The sequence below is a fragment of the Taudactylus pleione genome, unplaced genomic scaffold (assembly GCF_031769625.1).
Source record: "Taudactylus pleione unplaced genomic scaffold, aTauple2 ptg000067l, whole genome shotgun sequence".
Lineage (NCBI taxonomy): Eukaryota > Metazoa > Chordata > Amphibia > Anura > Myobatrachidae > Taudactylus > Taudactylus pleione.
In genome coordinates this window covers 613,668-634,439 of record NW_028284469.1, presented here as the reverse complement: position 1 = coordinate 634,439, position 20,772 = coordinate 613,668, and the positions used below count along the sequence as shown (strand labels likewise).

General features: G+C 42.9%; 1 protein-coding gene across 1 annotated transcript in view; it reads right to left on the bottom strand.

The window, feature by feature from the left end:
• COL5A2 (collagen type V alpha 2 chain) overlaps nucleotides 1–20,772 on the bottom strand; it is a 210,555-nt gene that overhangs the window by 75,272 nt on the left and 114,511 nt on the right. Inside the window, exons 2-8 of the mRNA XM_088466944.1 lie at nucleotides 16,961–17,179; nucleotides 15,639–15,652; nucleotides 14,805–14,837; nucleotides 13,361–13,393; nucleotides 10,577–10,630; nucleotides 6,541–6,639; nucleotides 833–913 (exon numbers count right to left, since the gene is read on the bottom strand). Coding sequence (XP_088323070.1) covers nucleotides 833–913; nucleotides 6,541–6,639; nucleotides 10,577–10,630; nucleotides 13,361–13,393; nucleotides 14,805–14,837; nucleotides 15,639–15,652; nucleotides 16,961–17,179 — 533 coding nt within the window. The remainder of the gene's footprint in view (nucleotides 1–832; nucleotides 914–6,540; nucleotides 6,640–10,576; nucleotides 10,631–13,360; nucleotides 13,394–14,804; nucleotides 14,838–15,638; nucleotides 15,653–16,960; nucleotides 17,180–20,772) is intronic.

The window sequence follows — 20,772 nt, the reverse complement described above, 5'->3', positions numbered from 1 at the left end:
TCACTTTAGGCGGTCGTAAGGCTGTGGGTGTTAATCCTCAGCCTTACCACCGCAAAGGAGGACGTATTGAAAATTCAAGAGGTCCTCCCCTCATTCAGACCGACCGCACGCTCTGTGCGGCCGGCTCTGAATGAGGTCCCTTGTCTCTATAGTTTTTGCCGTAAAATGTGTGATCAAAATGACGTGCCAACCCCTTACACCCCACGTGCCATGTTTTCTGCTTTCTGGTATAAAAGAATACTGCGCTTATATCTTTTATGCAGAAATGACTATGGTTATTATGTATTTTTGAACTTCGGATTGGAGTACGCAGAGACCTGTTAGGACACATCAGTTAAAGCGAAATGATCACCAAAATCTCATTTTAAAATTCTTGAGTAACATATAATCCAGTTCAATTCAAGTACTTGACTTAAAACAGAATAATTATGTTTTTGGTATTTTGCTCATCTACTTTGATGTGTCAGCACTAAAGATGCACATTCAACAACTGCTATTACATGGAAATCAGTCATTTATCACTTGTTTTATAATAATTTTAACCTATCTTTGGTGCACTAAACTAAAAAACTTAATAAATACGTTTATTTTGCCATCTGCCTTTTTTTCCCAATATAATAAATTGTCATTTCAATCATGCCACGTCCACTTTTTTGGCACGCACAACTAGGGTAGGGCTACCTTTTTCATCTTACCCTGGGCTCCAAATACCCTAGTTACGCCATTGGCTGGCACTCATCTGGGCACTGCCTGGCTGAGAGTCTAAACTAACTAACAGCCCATGACAATATACAGCTGCATGGGCACCGAGCATCAAACACATTGATCTTACCACGGAACCGGGCATCAATCCCACTTGTGATCCAAGCCCAGATTTCTCATCAAAGCCGCCCTGCATCTGAGACGAAAACGGCTACAGCAAAAGGAAACAAAGTATCGTTGTATAAATGTTATTATGAATCACCAGAGTAATAGATACATTATATAGATACATTATATAGATGCATTATATAGATACATTATATAGATACATTATATAGATACGTTATATAGATGCATTATATAGATACATTATATACAGTAGATACATAATGATGATGAGTATAAGATATCACAGAAGTTGGTGATAGTGTTTGTGTTGCAGCGAGCCATGCTGGTGTTTGTGGAAGGCCAATGTTGTCAGGTATCTCTCCCCCTTATATCGGAAACCTTATCCAAACTGCATTCATTGTAGTGTAGTGCAGTAAGGACTCGTAGCCAGCTTCCCATGCTATAATTAGTACATACAGTATATAGCATGGGGCAGATACTTCTACTAAGGGCTCCAGAAACCAGAGTCTGCTCTACACGGGACCTAAATGTTCTACAGTAGCAGTACAACGGCAGTGTCGGACTGGGACATGAAGGGCCCACCAGGGGAATGCAGTGATAGGGGCCCATAGTTAGGGGTGTGGCCAGCCATAGCCATTAGAGAGTGCATAGTTGGGGCCCCTTTAAATATATATATATATTTATTTATATATATATATATATATACATATATATATTAGGGGTGAGCGGGTTCGGATTTCTGAAATCCGAACCCCCCCGAGCCCCCCCGATCCGAGTCCGATCCGAATCAGGCTCGACTTTTCCCGCCTGACTCGGATCTGAAATCGAGGCAAAACGTCATCATCCCGCCTTCCGAGTCTCGCGGGTTTTGGATCCTATATAAGGTACCCACGTCGGCGCCATTTTCTCACTCGGCTGTGGACAGTGAAGAGGGAGGGTGGGAGTTAGGGCTGTGTAGTGTAGTGTAGTGTAGTGCTGCTGTTGTCCACTACTTCAAAGTCCATAGGGGCTGGCTGTGTTGTGCTGTGCTGCTGTTGTTAATAGGGGCTGTGTCCACTACTTCAAAGTCCATAGGGGCTGGCTGGACTGTGTTGTGCAGTCAGTTCTCCATAGGGGCCACTCCAAAGTCCTGTGCAGTGTCCCAGTCCTAAAGGAGTGCTGCAGTGTTGTCCAGGGGGTGCTCTGTCCATCAGGGGTGCTCCCCCCAAGTGCTAAAAAAATAATATATTTTCTGTGTTTGTGAATTGTGTGCGCAGTAGCCGCACGTGCATCAACAAAGTAGTGCCAAGCGTGCGCCTGTGTCATAAGTAAAGGGCCGGCTGGCTTGACCGTTAAGGGTGCTGTAACCCCCGAAAGTACACTCCAGTCCAAACCAAAAAAAAAATTATTTTCTGTGTTTGTGAATTGTGTGCGCAGTAGCCGCACGTGCATCAACAAAGTAGTGCCAAGCGTGCGCCTGTGTCATAAGTAAAGGGCCGGCTGGCTTGACCGTTAAGGGTGCTGTAACCCCCGAAAGTACACTCCAGTCCAAACCAAAAAAAAAAATATTTTCTGTGTTTGTGAATTGTGTGCGCAGTAGCCGCACGTGCATCAACAAAGTAGTGCCAAGCGTGCGCCTGTGTCATAAGTAAAGGGCCGGCTGGCTTGACCGTTAAAGGGTGCTGTAACCCCCGAAAGTACACTCCAGTCCAAACCAAAAAAAAATTATTTTCTGTGTTTGTGAATTGTGTGCGCAGTAGCCGCACGTGCATCAACAAAGTAGTGCCAAGCGTGCACCTGTGTCATAAGTAAAGGGCCGGCTGGCTTGACCGTTAAGGGTGCTGTAACCCCCGAAAGTACACTCCAGTCCAAACCAAAAAAAAAATTATTTTCTGTGTTTGTGAATTGTGTGCACTGTGGCTGCACGTGCATCAACAAAGGAGCAGCGCCAAGCATGCGCCTGTGTCCCATAAGTAAAGAGCCGGCTGGCTCATTTCTTAAAGGGTGGTGTAACCCACAAAGTGCACTACTCTCCAGCAAAAATAAAATAATATTTTCTGTGCTTGTGTGCGCTTTAGCCGCACGTATATATATCAATATAACATAAATGGAGGACCAAACTTTCTCCGATAAAAATAAAATAGGGAAAGATCAAGAACCACTTCCTCCTAGTGCTGTTGCTGCTGCTGGGAGTTGTTCATCATCCCAGAGAGGAAGTAGGAACATCACTACTTTTACTAAACAATTGACCCTCCAACAGTCCCTAGCGATGAGGATGAAGTACGACAGCAGTCATCCTGAAGCAAAACGTATAACTGAGGCCTTGACTGCTATGTTGGTGTTAGACGTGCGTCCGGTATCCGACATTAGTGCAGTGGGATTTAGACAATTGATGGAGGTAGTGTGTCCTCGGTTCCAAATCCCGTCTAGATTCCACCTGCATCCTCAAAGCAGCAGCGACAAGCGTGCGTCTGTCTGTTAAAGGGTGGTGACACCCTCAAAGTGTGCTACACAAACAATTAAAATATTGTTCTTTTTTTTTCGGTCTTTGTGAAATGTGTGGGCTGTAGCCGCACCTGCATCCTTAAAGCAGCAGCGACAAGCGTGCGTCTGTCTGTTAAAGGGTGGTGTAACTCTCAAAGTGCTCCAAAAAATACAAAACTATTTTTTTAATGTGTTTGTGACTTGTGTGCGATGTAGCCGCACCTGCATCCTTAAAGCAGCAGCGACAAGCGTGCATCTGTCTGTTAAAGGGTGGTGACACCCTCAAAGTGTGCTACACAAACAATAAAAATATTCTTCTTTTTTCTGTCTATGTGAATTGTGTGGGCTGTAGCCGCACCTGCATCCTTAAAGCAGCAGCGACAAGCGTGCGTCTGTCTGTTAAAGGGTGGTGACACCCTCAAAGTGTTCTACACAAACAATTAAAATATTGTTCTTTTTTTTTCGGTCTTTGTGAAATGTGTGGGCTGTAGCCGCACCTGCATCCTTAAAGCAGCAGCGACAAGCATGCGTCTGTCTGTTAAAGGGTGGTGTAACTCTCAAAGTGTTCCAAAAAATAAAAAACTATTTTTTTAATGTGTTTGTGACTTGTGTGCGATGTAGCCACACTTGCATCCTCAAAGCAGCAGCGACAAGCGTGCGTCTGTCTGTTAAAGGGTGGTGACACCCTCAAAGTGTGCTACACAAACAATTAAAATATTGTTCTTTTTTTTTCTGTCTATGTGAATTGTGTGGGCTGTAGCCGCACCTGCATCCTTAAAGCAGCAGCGACAAGCGTGCGTCTGTCTGTTAAAGGGTGGTGACACCTCAAAGTGTTCTACACAAACAATTAAAATATTGTTCTTTTTTTTTTGGTCTTTGTGAAATGTGTGGGCTGTAGCCGCACCTGCATCCTTAAAGCAGCAGCGACAAGCGTGCGTCTGTCTGTTAAAGGGTGGTGACACCTCAAAGTGTTCTACACAAACAATTAAAATATTCTTCTTCTTTTTTCTGTCTTTGTGAATTGTGTGGGCTGTAGCCGCACTTGCATCCTCAAAGCAGCAGCGACAAGCGTGCGTCTGTCTGTTAAAGGGTGGTGTAACCCTCAAAGTGTGCTCCACAAACAATAAAAATATTCTTTTTTTTTTCTGTCTTTGTGAATTGTGTGGGCTGTAGCCGCACTTGAATCCTCAAAGCAGCAGCGACAAGCGTGCGTCTGTCTGTTAAAGGATTACATCGGTGACAGCATCCAAGTAGGCATGTCAGACAGTCCGTACCTGTACTGGCAGGAAAAAGAAGCAATTTGGAGGTCCCTGTACAAACTGGCTCTATTTTACCTGAGTTGCCCCCCCTCCAGTGTGTACTCCGAAAGAGTGTTTAGTGCAGCCGGGAACCTTGTCAGCGAAAGGCGTAGGAGGTTGCTTCCACAAAATGTGGAGAAGATGATGTTCATAAAATGAATTATCAACTCTTCCAGGGAGACCAGCCTCCAGAACGTACAGAGGGACCTGTGGTTCCAGCAGGGACGAATTAATACTCTGTGAGGATGAGGATGTACACACTGAAGAGGGTGAGGAATCGGTGGATGAGGAGGATGAGGATGACATCTTGCCTCCGTAGAGCCAGTTTGTGCAGGGACAGATAAATTGCCAGCTTGTTTTGTGGGGGCCCAAACGAACCAATCATTTCAGCCACAGTTGTGTGGCAGACCCTGGCGCTGAAATGATTGGTTTGTTAAAGTGTGCATGTCCTGTTTATACAACATAAGGGTGGGTGGGAGGGCCCAAGGACAATTCCATCTTGCACCTCTTTTTTTTCTTTGCATTATGTACAGTTTGGGGCCTAGTTTTTCAATGCCATCCTGTCTGCCACTGCAGTTTCACGCCTAGATGGGTCACGTGTTTGTGCCGCCCACTTGTGTCGCTTAGCATAGTCATCCAGCTACCTCGGTGCAACCTTTTGGACATAAAAACACTATTGTGAGGTGTGAGGTATTCAGAATAGACTGGAAATGAGTGGAAATTAAGGTTATTGAGGTTAATAATAGCATAGGAGCAGAAAAACCTACAAATTCTGTGATTTTAGCTGTTTTTATGCTTTTTTTCAAAAAAATACAGATCCAAAACACAAAACCCAGAACCCAAAACACGCAAGGGTGGTTTTGGCAAAACCAATCCAGATCCAAAACACGAAGAAAGATCCAGATCCAAAACCAAAACACAAAACACGAAAAGTGGCCGGTGCACACCCCTAATATATATATATATATATATACACACATATATAGGTCCACGACGATCTGGCACTCACTGGTACTTCAAATAGCTGTAGCGGTCCCCTGGTAAATTATGCTAGTGCATGCATGATAATGTATCAGATTAATAACTGCAATGGATTGTAGAAAATACACCTGATTTCTTGAAGAGGCAGTGGGGCCCACCGGGGGTTTCCCCTGTACCCCTGTAGGCCAGTCCGTCCCTGTACAACGGTGCCTGCTGTGTGCACAAGACATTGGTCCTGATATTTATCAGTAATGCACAGTACAACTTCCCTTTGTCAGTGCCCAGTACAGTAGCATTTCTCTTCCTTGCTCCGTAGAATTCATCTTCTCGGCTCTGCATCCTGTGTTTATGTCTCACTATGGGGGAGATTTATCAATCCTTCTAAAGAGAACAAGTGGAGATGCCCATAGCAGCCCAACCCGATTGTATCACTTATCTAGTGCATTCTATAATATGATAGCTTGAACCTGATTGGCTGATATGAGCACTCCAATCCACTGCACTTGTCCTCTTTAGAAGCTTTATATTGCACACATGGACACCTCTAACAATAGCGGTTCCATTGTTTTTTGCATTCATGGGCTCCATTTATTTGTTTAAAACAGTTCTTTCAGACAGTGCATATATGACAGATGTACTGTATATCCACTGTCAGGGCCTAATGTAACAGGCAGCAGGTTTTTGAAAGCGCCAAGATTTGGCGAATTAGGTGTCACATTTAAAGCAGCTATCGTTATTTTGGCAAACGCAGGTTGGTTTCGCCTGATTAAACGTTGCCGGTTGAAATCTGACCGCTAACTTGTGCGAAATCTCAGCCCTTTCGAATATTACATCTGGCCCTGTTTGTACTTTGATCATGAAACTCTAAAAAAACCAAGTATATGTTCTAGATGTCCCTGCATGTTGAAAGAGAGAAAGGTGTCCTCTAACTTTAGTGACATTATACAGTATATTATCCTTCCCTTACATTACTTCCAGACACGGAAGGATGACCAGGTGGTCCGGGATCACCAGGCTGGCCAGGAATACCGGGTTCTCCATCTATTCCAGCAGGACCCCGAGAGCCCTACGGGTAAAAAAAAAAAAAGGCCAATATTAAAAGAATGCATCTGTAATCTATGGTGACTACACAACTCATTGAAATAATAATCTATGGTTAATCAATATATTATCCATTATATTTCCTGTATTACTCAGTAACATAGAAATATTGACAATCTGTACCACAGGTATCAATAGTGTGGTTCATCCAGTCTCCACAAAGATGATCTCGGTGCTATTGAAAGTCTGTATAGAACACACTTGGATTTACCTGCTGGAGTATAATGTGATGCACCTAATGGCCACAGACATGAAGAGTGTAGTCACTTTATAACATGACCAACAACAAAACAACAGGATAAAATACAGTATAACTACTTATGTTCTATTGCTAAATGTAATATATTTGTTATATGCATATATTAACTATATATCCCCTTTGGACATCCATGTAAACAAATTGTGAAGATGTTTTAAGTGGGCACATTTTTTGCTTACTAAATTATGCTCAACAGAGGAAAAGTGTATGTAATAAAATTGTGTGATCAGCGCAAATGCACTTTCATCTATAGCAACCAATCACATATCACCTCTCATCAGCCATTAACAAATGAAACTAAAGACTGATTGGCTGACATGGAATGCGTTATCTGACCCTATTTGAAATGGCCATTGAAATTAGACTCCTATAGATAAACATATGACAAAATAATCTCACATCTGTACAAATCCAATAGAGGTTTTGCTATCTTATTAGAAAGTGCTATCTCCTGAAATGCTCTGTGTTGCTGTGAACATTCCGCTGATCTGTTTTGCGATAGACTAGTGACACATAGACACAGTCTGACCCGGATGAAACACACTTTTAATAGCATAAAACATCTTCACTGTAGCGAATGAAATAGGTCTCAATCAAAAAAATTACTCAAATATTTGTTCAAATTTGGAAATTTTTATTATTTTAAAGTTCATTATTAAACGGACAAAAAAATATTTGTTTTTCTTTTTTAAAGTTTTAGTTCTGATAAAAAAAAAATCTAAATGTGAAATGAATTTCCCAATTTGTGTAATAAACATACTTAAAACATTTTGATCACTGCGTTACATTTTTTAACAAAGTATTTCTGCCTGGAGCCCGTCCAGGGACCCATAGTCATCATTGTCTGATTCTATGCAGCAGTACTGACATCCAGTGTTTACTACAAGCAAATACAAATGGATAAAGGACACATTGTACAATTACTGCTCTACATTTACATGTATGTCTCAATTCCTACCCCGCGGACTCAAAAATCAAGACTGTAACCCTTCTCCAAAATCTCTATATTCCATAAACCTTAAATAGGGGGGAATTCAATTAGGTACGGGACGTACAGTGCCACAGGCATGAAGCTCCAGGTTTAAGAGTGCGAGGTTAATCAATTACTGCTACTCAGGAGGGTGCTAACAAAATTCTGGGCCTGATTCAGAGCCGGACGCTCTGAATGAGCGCCCGCTCTGAATCAGGGCGTTTTTTTTTTTTTTAAATGGTGCTGTTACCACCCACAGCTTATGCGAGCGTCCATGATGATGGTCGCAATGGTCAAGACCATCGCGACCATCGGGTTTGCGACGAGACCCTTGCGGTAGGGTCTCATTGCCGCAAGCCCAAGAGTGCTTTTGGCTCTATCAGAGCCAAAAGCACTCCCACTGACATCACTTGTGATGTCAGTGGGGCCGGCCCCAGATGGTAGGCGTTCCCATGGGAACTCCTCCGTCTGGGCAGACACGCCCCCGGCCCGCCCACCAAAGGGGGCGTGCTGTCACTCAACATCGACAGCACGCCCCCTTTGTAGTGAGACCCGAAGCGACGGCTTCCCCGTCGCTATCCGGGTCTCGCGCATGCGCACGACGGAGCCGGCTCCGTCGTGCGCATGCGCACTGGGCCACCATCGACCTGCTTGCAAGCGAATAGCGCTCGCGAGCGGGTCTGAATCAGGCCCTCTGTTCTAAGTGCACCCTGGGGGCTTATCGTGGGCTACTGTGTACGGTTATTGCATAGCTTACGGCACTTAGGGCTCTATTTAAAAAGGAAAGTGAAAAGTGTCATTAAAACATTGCTGCTGCTTTGGCTTTCCTTTTTATCTCTATTCAAATGTTTTTGTGAAGTCAGGACAGACCTAGCCGCAAAGGTCTGTGCCAGTCAGGAGGTAAAGGTGCCCAGTGTGGTCTTTCGCAGAGGTGAAGGCGAAAGATGGCATGTGCCCTGTGCGCAGTATGGGAGAACGTAGGTAAAGAACGTCCTCTCCCTGCTTATATCCCCTGTGGGCGCAGATAATGCCATCCTGAGTTGGCATCATGTTGTAGAGGGAATCTTTGCTTCTCTCATTTTATTAAATGTAGTCTGTCATCACCCCCCACTGAAACCCAAGGGGGCTGCGGCACCGTCATTAGAGAACAGAAAAGGCGGGGAAAACAGGGATTTATCCGCACTTTTCTTTATTCTAAATAGTGAGAAATGAAATTAAAGGGTTTCTGCAGCAAAATTACTGTAGAAAAGCCTTAATGGCATTTACTAAATAGACCCCATAACCTGGAACCTTATAGTGCGTTAACCATGGGGCTTACCGCAGGATATAATTGAATAGCTCTGGCCACTTAACCCGTGAACTAAAAGCAAGCGGCAAGTCCCGCGGATAATTGAGTTTCCCCTTAGGGGTAAATCCAATCAGGTGAGAGTTTGCAAAAACAAGTTAGTTTTATGAAACACGCAAACATCGCACGAAAGCGCACGCCCGAGAAATACGAGATCCTATTAGAAATGCCTATTTGCGCAGGTGTGTGCAATTTTTCTACAAAATACAACCTGGGAAAACTGCATGAAAAAGCGACAACTTCATTTGCAGTAATATAGTAGGGAGTTAGTGGGTATAACGAAAGTAGTGGAGGTTTTTAAACAGTGTCAAATGGCTGATTTATGCATTTTTTAATAAGAATTTTTTTTTTTTTTTTTAAAAGCAAACTTATTTTGTCTGATCTCAAATGAATTAAATGAAAAATGCAAAAAAAAAAAGTAGAAAAATAATTTGAGGCCACTTAAGTAAAAATACTCTAATTAAATTTGGGGTTCCCAAACTAACGAAAAAGTAAATTTTTGGGTAATTTGAGGCCATTTTTACTTAATGGGCCAATGAAGCTCATTCAAAAAATTTCCAAATGCCTAATCAGTCATTAATTGTCCAAGGGGTTATGCACTTTGAAACTTTGGTAAGGTTATGGGTCTCCCTCATGTTATTAGTAATACCTCTTTTCCACCAAAAAGCCAGGTCCGACCAGGGTTTTTGAACATGGTTCCAACCCTGGTCAGACCCAGGTCAGACCCATTTACACTGCACCTTCGATCTGGGTTACTCCCAGGTCAGCCCTGTTCACACTGAACTCAGGTCTGCCCTGCTAAACCTGTGAGGTCATAAAAAGTGGGAGGTGAGTGCTCCACAACCACCAATCAGCTCATTTTAGGCATGACCCAGGTCAGATAACCCGGGTTGCACCGTTTACACTGCACCATTACCTGGGTCCATCCTGGGTCCAACCCTGGTAGCTACCTGGGTTGGATTGCTGGGTCACTTGACCTGGGTTATTTTTCAGTGTATAAGGGACCCTTTTACACTGAGCTGCGACCAGGGTAGACCCAGCAAAAACCCAGGTTTTTGCTCTGGTGTAAAAGGGGTATAATATTTGTACATTACAATTATATATATGAATAACACATTCTATCAAAATTGACATCAAAAGTGACATTGAAACTATTTATAATCTCAAAATAATAATATTTCAGTAACTTATTCTAGATCTAATTTGGTATGCTTAGAACTATTCTGCTAATTTGTTAAATTAACCCAGCGAGTTTCGATTGTTTCACTTGATTATAAAATAATATCTTTTAATAAACGGGTGTTTTAATGCATTATATGTTAACTCACAGGCTTCCCTTTGGGACCTCTATCTCCTCTAGGTCCTTGTGTGCCCGGAGGTCCCTGTTAAAAATAAAACAACATTGCAATGAGACAGATTTATAATGCACAAGCTGTAATCTGAGGTAAGACTCCTGCTGAAAGAACGATTGATGATAGAGAATACGTGTATTAGGAAATAATTCGGGTGGCTCTTACGACCAGCAGTATTTGGGCTAATAGTGTTGCTCTGGTTACAGACTGATTCCCCAGAGTCCTTAGTGTGAACATCTTTTTTGCAAATTACCAAGTGAGTCAGTGTTTGCTGGGTCTGGGCGAGGTAGGAATGACCTCCAATGGCCAAAGCATGCAAACAGCAATCAGATGTGCTCTCCTGGTGGCCTTTGGATTATTACTATGTTGCATATGCAATATCCTGCATCCGGTAGACGTGAGTATAGTATGTATACATCTGTTACTGATGGGGCTCACCAGTATGTACTAAACAAGACTAATAGGAATGAACAGTAAGTGCTAATACATTAGTTACAAACGTCAAATAAAAATTAACAGGGTATAAAGAAATAAGTATTGGTAGTAATATTTGTGTTTGCAGTAACATTGTTGCTGGGAAATAAAATTAAATTAGATTAAAATGTTTTGCTAATCATAGTATTTATACTTATCTTTTTCAATTTTTTTGATGTTTGTAACTGAATTATTATCTTTGTTTCTTCATTTGAAGTTTTCTGAACCATATTATCTCATCCACATCTCATTATGATTACAATGTGCTCCCAATAAGATTAATTGAACAAATATTTTTTTTTTTTTGAAAATGCGACAACAGTAACAACACAAGGTAAACACACATAAAAGAGCAAATACTGTCATTACGGCCTCATTGGATACAAATGTCTTTATTTCGCAGTCACTTATACGTAGTTTACTCACTTTAGAAATGCATCTTTGCGTCATTAGGTGGGAGTGAGTTTGGCCATGTTTTAGACCCTTGGCTTCACCGGCAAGCTTTAGGCTGCTCTTATTCTTCCATGTTTAGTGTCTATCTAGTTTCTTGCTTAGTGTGTCTTTATAAACATATTATGCCTATTATTTTTGTTATTTTAAGTTTTTCGTTTTTAAGCTAGTTGGTTAGTTTGTAGTATTTTCATTTCTTATATTGTCTTCTTTGTATTCTGTTATCTGTTCAACTATTGACTTGCATGCTGCCTGTTTCTTTGCCTGTGTTATATTGGTGTATCTATCTATCTATCTATCTATCTATCTATCTATCTATCATATCTATCATATCTATCTATCTCTCACATCTATCTATCTCATATATCTATCTCATATCTATCTATGTCATATCTATCTATCTATCTATCTATCTATCTATCTATCTATCTATCTATCTATCTATCTATCTATCTCATATCTATCTATCTATCTCATATCAACTATCTATCTAATATCTATCTATCTCATATATATCTCATAGCTATCTATCTATCTATTTATCTATCTATCTCATATCTATCTATCTATCTATCTATCTATCTATCTATCTCATATCAACTATCTATCTAATATCTATATATCTCATATATCTCATAGCTATCTATCTATCTCATATCTATCTATCTATCTATCTATCTATCTATCTATCTATCTCATATCTAGCTATCTATCTCATATATATCTCATATCTATCTATCTATCTATTTATCTATCTATCTCATATCTAGCTAGCTATCTCATATATATCTCATATCTATCTATCTCATATCTATCTATCTATCTATCTATCTATCTCATATCTAGCTATCTATCTCATATCTAGCTATCTATCTCATATATATCTCATATCTATCTATCTCATATCTATCTATCTATCTCATATCTATCTATCTATCTATCTATCTATCTATCTATCTATCTATCTATCTCATATCTAGCTATCTATCTCATATCTATCTATCTATCTATCTCATATCTATCCATCTATCTATCTCATATCTAGCTATCTATCTCATATCTAGCTATCTATCTAGCTATCTCATATCTAGCTATCTATCTCATATATATCTCATATCTATCTATCTATCTATCTATCTCATATCTAGCTATCTATCTCATATCTATCTATCTATCTATCTCATATATATCTCATATCTATCTATCTATCTATTTATCTATCTATCTCATATCTATCTATCTCATATCTATCTATCTATCTCATATCAACTATCTATCTAATATCTATCTATCTCATATATCTCATAGCTATCTATCTATCTATCTATCTATCTATCTCATATCTATCTATCTATCTATCTATCTATCTATCTATCTATCTCATATCTAGCTATCTATCTCATATCTATCTATCTATCTATCTATCTCATATCTATCTATCTATCTATCTCATATCTATCTATCCCATATCTATCTATCTCATATCTATCTAGCGATCTATCTATATATATATTATATATATATATATATATATATGTATGTATACAGTATGTATACATTTTACCATTGTGGTCTGTATACAGATCGAGTAATGCCATCTAATTATTGCTACCTATGTGTTACTATACATTGCCAGTAAATATACTCCAGTGACTCAATCATATACAGTAGAACCATTTCCGGGGATAAGCCTTAAAATCTGAAGTGTTTCTTAAAATGAAGGCCAGATGGCCCGTGCCATAACAATGTACATTACAGGAACGTCTTGTCCTGACTGTTTCCCCCATAAATGTTGGACACAGATTTGTAATATGAAAACGTCATAAAGAAACTTACAGCAGGTCCTGGACGTCCTCGGATACCAGACACCTAGAAGGAAACAATACAATGTTTTTATTATGTGCTCCATTTATGTATTAAGCACTCACCACTCTTACTGCATAATCCCTACTTTCTGATGTCATGTGTGTCATTGGTTTGTGATAGGTTTGTGATTATTTTGGTACATGTAGGCTGCCGGCTGTACTGTTTCATTGTGTTTCATTAAACCCCACGAACTCTACATAATGTCATTAAGAAATTACATTTCCAGAATATACTACCTCTGCACAATGTTATGATTAAAGTACAAATGTAGATGTTGTATACTCCTGGGGGAGGTTTTGTTGTTGGGGTGTCGAGTCGGAGTGACCACGGGTGCCATGTTACTGAAGAGCAAGGATGGACTGACCCACAGGTGTACAGGTAAAATCCCTGTTGGGTCCCACTGTCTAAGGGCCCCATCCCCTCCTCTAGGTTTCAGCAACTGGGTGGAGCAGGATCATGGATGAACTTGGGTGCTTGGTTTGTTTCTATGGAAACCACACAAAAATCAGCCCTCCTGACAATCAAAGTGGGGGGCCTTGACACACCCCTCCTTTATAAAGGGGCCCAATTCTATGCCTGTCCTCTCTAATGGTTGTCCAAGTCCCACTGTGGTTGCTTGCCACACACCCCTTAAGCTTGGATCCCTACAATTGCATTCCCTGGTGGGTCTGTCATGCCCCAGTCAGACAGTGCTAAAAAAAAGATAATATTTGCACTTTCCTAGAACCTGCACTGGCCTAGCCCATAAACTGCTGACAAGCTGTCCTGAGGAGGGCAATGGCTGGCACTTCTGCTTTTATCTACTGAACCCAATCTGGGTCTCTAGGAAAGAGCAGTACAACCGGGAACATCCCACCAAGGGTTTCCCAGCTTATGTCATGGGGTCTATCCATGATATGAACATTTCTCTCCATTATGTGCAATGCAAAGTGATGTACATAGTGCTACTCTACACAACAGTGTCTATACTTCCTCCTGCTGCCTCTATCACAGGGTCAGCTGGCACTACAAGAATTTTACTATTGGGGTCTCCGCAATGAGGTCCCAGATGAAATAATCAGAGAGCTCCACACCTGGTATCCCAGGGCTAGTGGGAGGCATCTGATGTTGAGAAGATATCATGTGACCGATGACCATGGCTCCCCCCACCAATCACATGAGCTGCTCTCCATCAGTGATCTGGTCATTTGGACTTTCCCACAACTGGTTGCTGCCAAAGCCCATTTAATAATAGGGTGTATCACCTCTGTTTTCGATATTAATCCAACAAAATGAAAAAAAAAAAAAGATTTGTTGTGTATTTTTGAATTTTTTTAATTATTATGGATATTATAAAGATTATTGTATAATTGTTGATGTGTTCTGTACAACTAGTCTAACAGTGAACAAGGAACAAAACCACAGCAGAACTTACGGCAGGTACATCTCCAGGTTCTCCTTTTTGACCCTAAGGAATAGAATATATTTTTTTGTAAAAAATTCTTATAAATAAAAGCATTCCTAGAATTAGGAAGAATATTGTAACAGACACTGCTAGACCCCTGAGGTAAGTACACATTGGTATCCTTATACGCTAGATAGTGTATGCAATACAGTATTGATATTTAACACTATAGATGGTCTACACAGTATAGGCTGTAGAGACGAGAGTCTAAAATACTAAATGTTGGGGAATTTGTATTACTGTCTACATATACTGTATGTTGTGGCTGTAGCTCTAGTAAAACCATATTATATACTACCGATCAGTGGCAAGTTTATACCGATCAGTGGCAAGTCTAGAGGTGCGGCTGCAGTATAGTCTGAAATTCAAATAGGGGAGCCACACCAACTGCCACCACCAAACGCTGCCAAACATCGCCAGCGAGGACTCACTGGCAGTTGGAGTGGCTCACCTATTTGAATTTCTGGTCATTTAGGGGGGTTTCTGGGCAACTGGAAACCCATTCTGCGTTTGCCTATGCACTTGTCGTACTTTGAGGATTGGAGCTTGGGAGGAAGGCGGAGCGGGAGGGGGACAGGATGAGCAGCAGTCAGAGCTGAGGGGAGGGAGAGGGGGACGGTACAGACTGAGGTGACCCAGGTCCCTTTACTAGTACTATATTTTAATAAAACTCAATAACAATAATAACGTATAAAACTAATTTCAGGAACTCTGCATTAAGTGACATAAAAGTGGAGCAAATTGTGGATGAAAGGTAAAGTTATATATGAAGTTTACATAGATTGTAATTGTGTTGTCACTCACCTTTATCCCTCTACCTGCAAGTGCAAAGGAAAATCACATAATTAGTATAATCATTTGTAATTATCTGTAATAATCTGGTATTTGATTGTACAAAGCAATGAAATATGCTGCATCTAAATAAATAACAGATAACAAAGCAATTAATACACTACACTAGTTGCATGAGATGAGTAAAGAACAGAACCTTAATTATTATTATTATTATGTAATGTATTTTTCCCAGTCCAATATGCTAAAACATTATTAGCGAGTGCTCGCTCTGAATCAGGGGAGATTTTAAAAATAAAAAATCCGCCTCCTGGCCGCTCGCTAAGCTGTGGGTGACCACCCACAGCTTGTGCGGGCGGCCTGGCGATGATCACGATTATTGCGACCATCGGGCTTGCGACGAGACCTTTGTGGTGGGGTCTCATCCACCGCAAACCCAGTGAACTTCCTGCTCTAATAGAGCAGGAAGCTCACTACTGACATCACGAATGATGTCAGTAGGGCCCGCCTCTGGGCCTGATTCAGAGCCGGACGTAATTAGCGCTCGCTCGTCCAGAAAATAGGGGTGGCTATTCAAATCAACCGTTCGCTCTTTGCGGTCTGTTTACGCCTCTAGGTCTGAACGAGCGAACAAAACTTGCGGTCGTTTTTTGAAAAAATACGCCCCCTGGCCGCTCGCATCCTACGTCATGTCCGCTATTTATTAGATTAATCGAGTACATCGACCAGGGTATGAACTGCTCGCTATTCTTGTGGTTGGTTTTTGCTACCACAATTTTGCGAGCAGTTCTGGCTATAAAATAACCCAGTGACGTGGTCAATGACGCTGCTGTTTTAATTATGCACACCCATAAAACGCCCGTTTTGACCTTTAAGCACGCCTGCGTTCGGATCTCCACTCCCCGTTTTCAAGCACCTTCCCCCGTTACCACCCACATACGCCTACTCCTGTCACTCAAATTATCAGGCATTCGCTATTTTGCGAGCACATGAATTTCGACCGCAATGACTGGTTCGCGCATGCGTATAACGATCCGTATGCATGCGCAGTTGGGCAAACATAGCTCAGAGCAAACGAGCGCCCGCTTACGAGCGGCTCTGAATCAGGCCCTCTGTTTGTGCAGCCACCCCCCCGACCCGCCTGCAAAACGGGGCGTGCTGTCAGTCAGCATCGGCAGCCGCCCCGTTTTGCTGCGAGCCCTGAGCGAGTGAAGTTCTCACTCGCTCCGGGGCTCGTGCACGCCGCGCGTGCGCACTGCCCGACCATCGAATCAGGCCCTTAATCCGCCCGTCATAAAATACCTCCAGATGGGACCAGGGGGAAGACTTCTCACCTGGGTTATTTGGGCGACCTCCGGATGAGTCTCGGCACTCCGGGCAACATTCCCCCGGCACATTCACAGGGTTCTCACAGGTTAGGACAGGGCACTCGATTTCATCACAGAGAATGGCGCCGTTATCACAGACACAGAGCTGGCACAGGGATGGCTTCCAAACATCTTGGTTCATGTAGGTGTTATCTCCTTGTTTGCAGGCAATGTCCCCTGTATCTTCTGCAAGACATTAAGAGACAGGTGGTTATTATTATTATTATTATTATTATCTTTTATTTTTAAGGTGCCACGTAGTTTCTGCCGCACAGTACAGGGAAAATGCATTAACAGAGAAACTGACACATGAATGATACAGTAACTGTAAGTTGACATATCTGTGGAACAATACAGTGTACCAGGGGCATAAACACAGGAGACAATGGAAGGTGGTCGCCTCCGGGTGCCAGCCCTGACCTCCTCCATTGTTCCAGGTTCTGCTTTATGTGTCCCAGAGAAGAAATATACAGGGTGCCGCGGTCCTCCCTCTCCCAGGAACCCCACCCTGGAGTCTGGTCTCTAGGGACAGATCTCCAGCAAGGAAACCGTTCCAGTGTAGATAAATGAGGCAGGGGAGAGGCTGCAGTGCATGGCCCCTCTCTCCTTTGTCGGTTCTTCCCCTCACACATGGGTGACTTGCTGCTTCTGCTGTTGCTGTGGGAGCAGCAAATAGTACAGTATGAATTGAAGACCCTGATCAGCAACAGGGAGTGTTTGTGTGCAGGGGTGTTGGTAGTTAATTAGGGGAGGAGTGTGTGCCAGGTACTACTGGGGTGTTGGCAGGGAGAGTGTGTGGGTGCTGCAGGGGTGTTGGCAGGGAAAGCAGGGGGAGAGGCTGTGTTTCTGGGAGCTGCTGAGGTGTTGGCAGTGAATGCAGGGGAGGAGAGTCTGTGTCTGGGTGCTGCTGGAGTGTTGGCAGTGAAAGCAGGTGGGAGAGGTTGTGTTTGTGAGTGCTGCTGAGGAGTTGGCAGTGAATTCAGGAAGAGGAGAGTCTGTGTTTCTGGGTGCTGCTGGGGTGTTGTCAGTGAATGCAGGGGGAAAAGAGTATGTGTCTGGGTGCTGCTGGGGTGTTGGAAAGTGAATACATTTGGAGGAGACTGTGTGACTGGGTGCTGCCGGGGTGTTGGAAATGCATGCAGGGGTAGGAGAGTGTGTGACTGGGTGCTGCTGGGGTGTTGGAACCGAATGCAGTGGGAGGGGAGCATGTGACTAGGTGCTGCTGGGGTGTTGGTAATGTGGTTTAGGGGGGGAGTGTGTAAGTGCTGCTGGGACTGGGGTGTTGGTAGTGAATGCAGGGGGAAGAGAGTGTGTGTCTGGGCGCTGCTGGGGTGTTGGAAAGTGAATACATTGGGAGAAGACTGTGTGACTGGGTCCTTCTGGGGTGTTGGAAGTGAATGCAGGGGAAGGAGAGTGTGTGACTAGGTGCTGCTGGGGTCTGGCAGTGAAAGCAGGGAGGAGAGACTGTGTTTCAGGGTGCTGCTGGGGTGTTGGCAGTGAATGCAGGGGGAAGAGAGCATGTGACTAGGTGCTGCTGGGGTGTTGGTAATGAATGTGGTTTAGGAGGAGTGTGTGTAAGTGCTGCTGGGACTGGGGTGTTGGTAGTGAATGCGATTGGAGAAGAAGCACCAACAATTATCTTGCCTCCGGCCTTCTGCTATGAACTTACGCCCTTGTACAGTAATAAAGCAGCCATAATCTAGGCAATATGTGGACAAGGGTGAGGGTTGGGTACTCCACAGTATCTTGACAGGCAAGTGGAGGTGATTTACAGGAAGGGGAAGGCATTCAGTACTCAATAAGGCTGTACCCAGTGAGGGCCGAGCATACAGAGTCAGAATCGATGAGAGACAGGCTGGGCTTGAGTGCTGAGGGAGCCTGGTTTGCCCGAAGCGGGTGTGGCTATGCCCCCTCACTGTATACATTACTATGGTGCGCACCACATTAGAGGGCACGATCATAGCATCACAGGGGGGCCATGGTTATGCCTTCCCTGCACTCCCGGGACCTGGCAATCTGTACTGAATTTCCCACAGCATGGTAGAAAAGGGTTAAGACCAGGAGAATGCAGAATGACTGTATGACTGTATATCCTCAGTAATCAATCTCTAAGGAAATCACAACCAAGTGTCCCCTCCTTTGCATGACATCATACCCCAATAACCCATTACATCATACCACATTATATTATACACCAATACCCTATTGCATCATATGCTATGACATCATACACCAATACCCCATTATGTCATACACCAATACCCCATTCCATTGGTTACTTTTTGCTTTCTACAAAATGTTTGTATCATCACAATATTTTCCTGCTTACTGTACTTCCAGCCCTTACTGGGGAACATGAGGCTCATTATGCCATTTATAGGGACAGACTTCCAAATCTGGTATTGCTGCTCTTTGCACAGTTACACATTCCCCCTTTAGTAACATTGAGCTTAGTCATTGTTATTCCATAACTTTATGCAAGAATATAAATACAATGAAATATGCTAATAATAATAATAAATACAGTAAATAGCAATAGTAGTGCAAACATTATAATGTTAATCGCTTTTGTTTGAGCATTTGGCGTAAATGAGCGCTTCCTGGGGAAGTAATCCGTGTCATAGGAACATCTGGTCCCCAGAGTCAACGGCCTCAAGAAAACCTTGTGAGAAAACGCACTTTACAGCTGTGGCCGGCGTTCCGTGTGTGACTTACTGCATTACTGAGCCCTCCAGATGTCTGGCATCATGTGACCGTTACCAGCTGAAATGGGTTATTTCCATCCACACCGCTATCAGATTGCACATGGACGCTTGTAACCTCTCCGCCGCTATTGTGTATAAATGTATGTATAGGGATTTTATCCAGTACCTCATTCAGGGATGGATGTCAACGTAAGTTGCTCCCCCCCCAAAAAAAAACTTATTCCAAGTGATTTATTACCCATGCGCGCCTTTTTTCGCAGTGTGCGTCCCAGACCCTGGCAACTTGCTGCGTTTTACACTCACATGCAAAAAGGAAGCCAGGACTGGGGTCTTTGTGTCCAACTAATGGTGAGTGTCGAAGACGGCCACCTGAAATACGCAAATGCGCCTGTTTGGCAGGACAGGACTTGCGGGTGCTCCACCACTGGTGCGAATTGCGCGCTGATGATGATGACGGGTAAGGACAGTGTCTGATTTGCCAAAGATGTCTAGGACACACCCACCTATAGTAATAGCAGGATGACTGTGTACTGAACAGCTGTTTCTAAACAATAAAAAATGTTTCCCACCGTGTTCGGGAGGGGAAGGCTGCTGATATGTTTATTATGTATTAATAATTGCAGCAATGTCACGATTATTAATGCTCCGTATTGTGATCAACTTTTTACATTTAGAAAATGTCCCTATCTATGTACTACAGTAACTGTAACTCACAGGGACAGTGGTAGCAATAACTGTACATCCTACGGCCAATGGAGGAGAGTTAGGTTTAGGGTTAGTTGTTAGGGTTAGGCACTAGGGGAAGGGTCACGGTTAGGCTGCGGGGGCGAAGGTTAGGGTTACGCTGCGGGAGGGTTAGGGTTAGGCTGTGGGGGAGAGGCTTAAGGTAAGTCTGCAAGAGGGGTGGGTTACAGTTAAGCTGGGTAAACACTTTTTTAATTGCAGGCTGATCGGGTAAAACTGTCCCCAATGTAACCCCCGTCAGCCGCATACACGCTGTGCAGACATAGCACAGTGGACATCATTCAGAGGCGCTCGCAAAAAGAGCGAGCGCTCGCTCTGAATCAGGGCGGC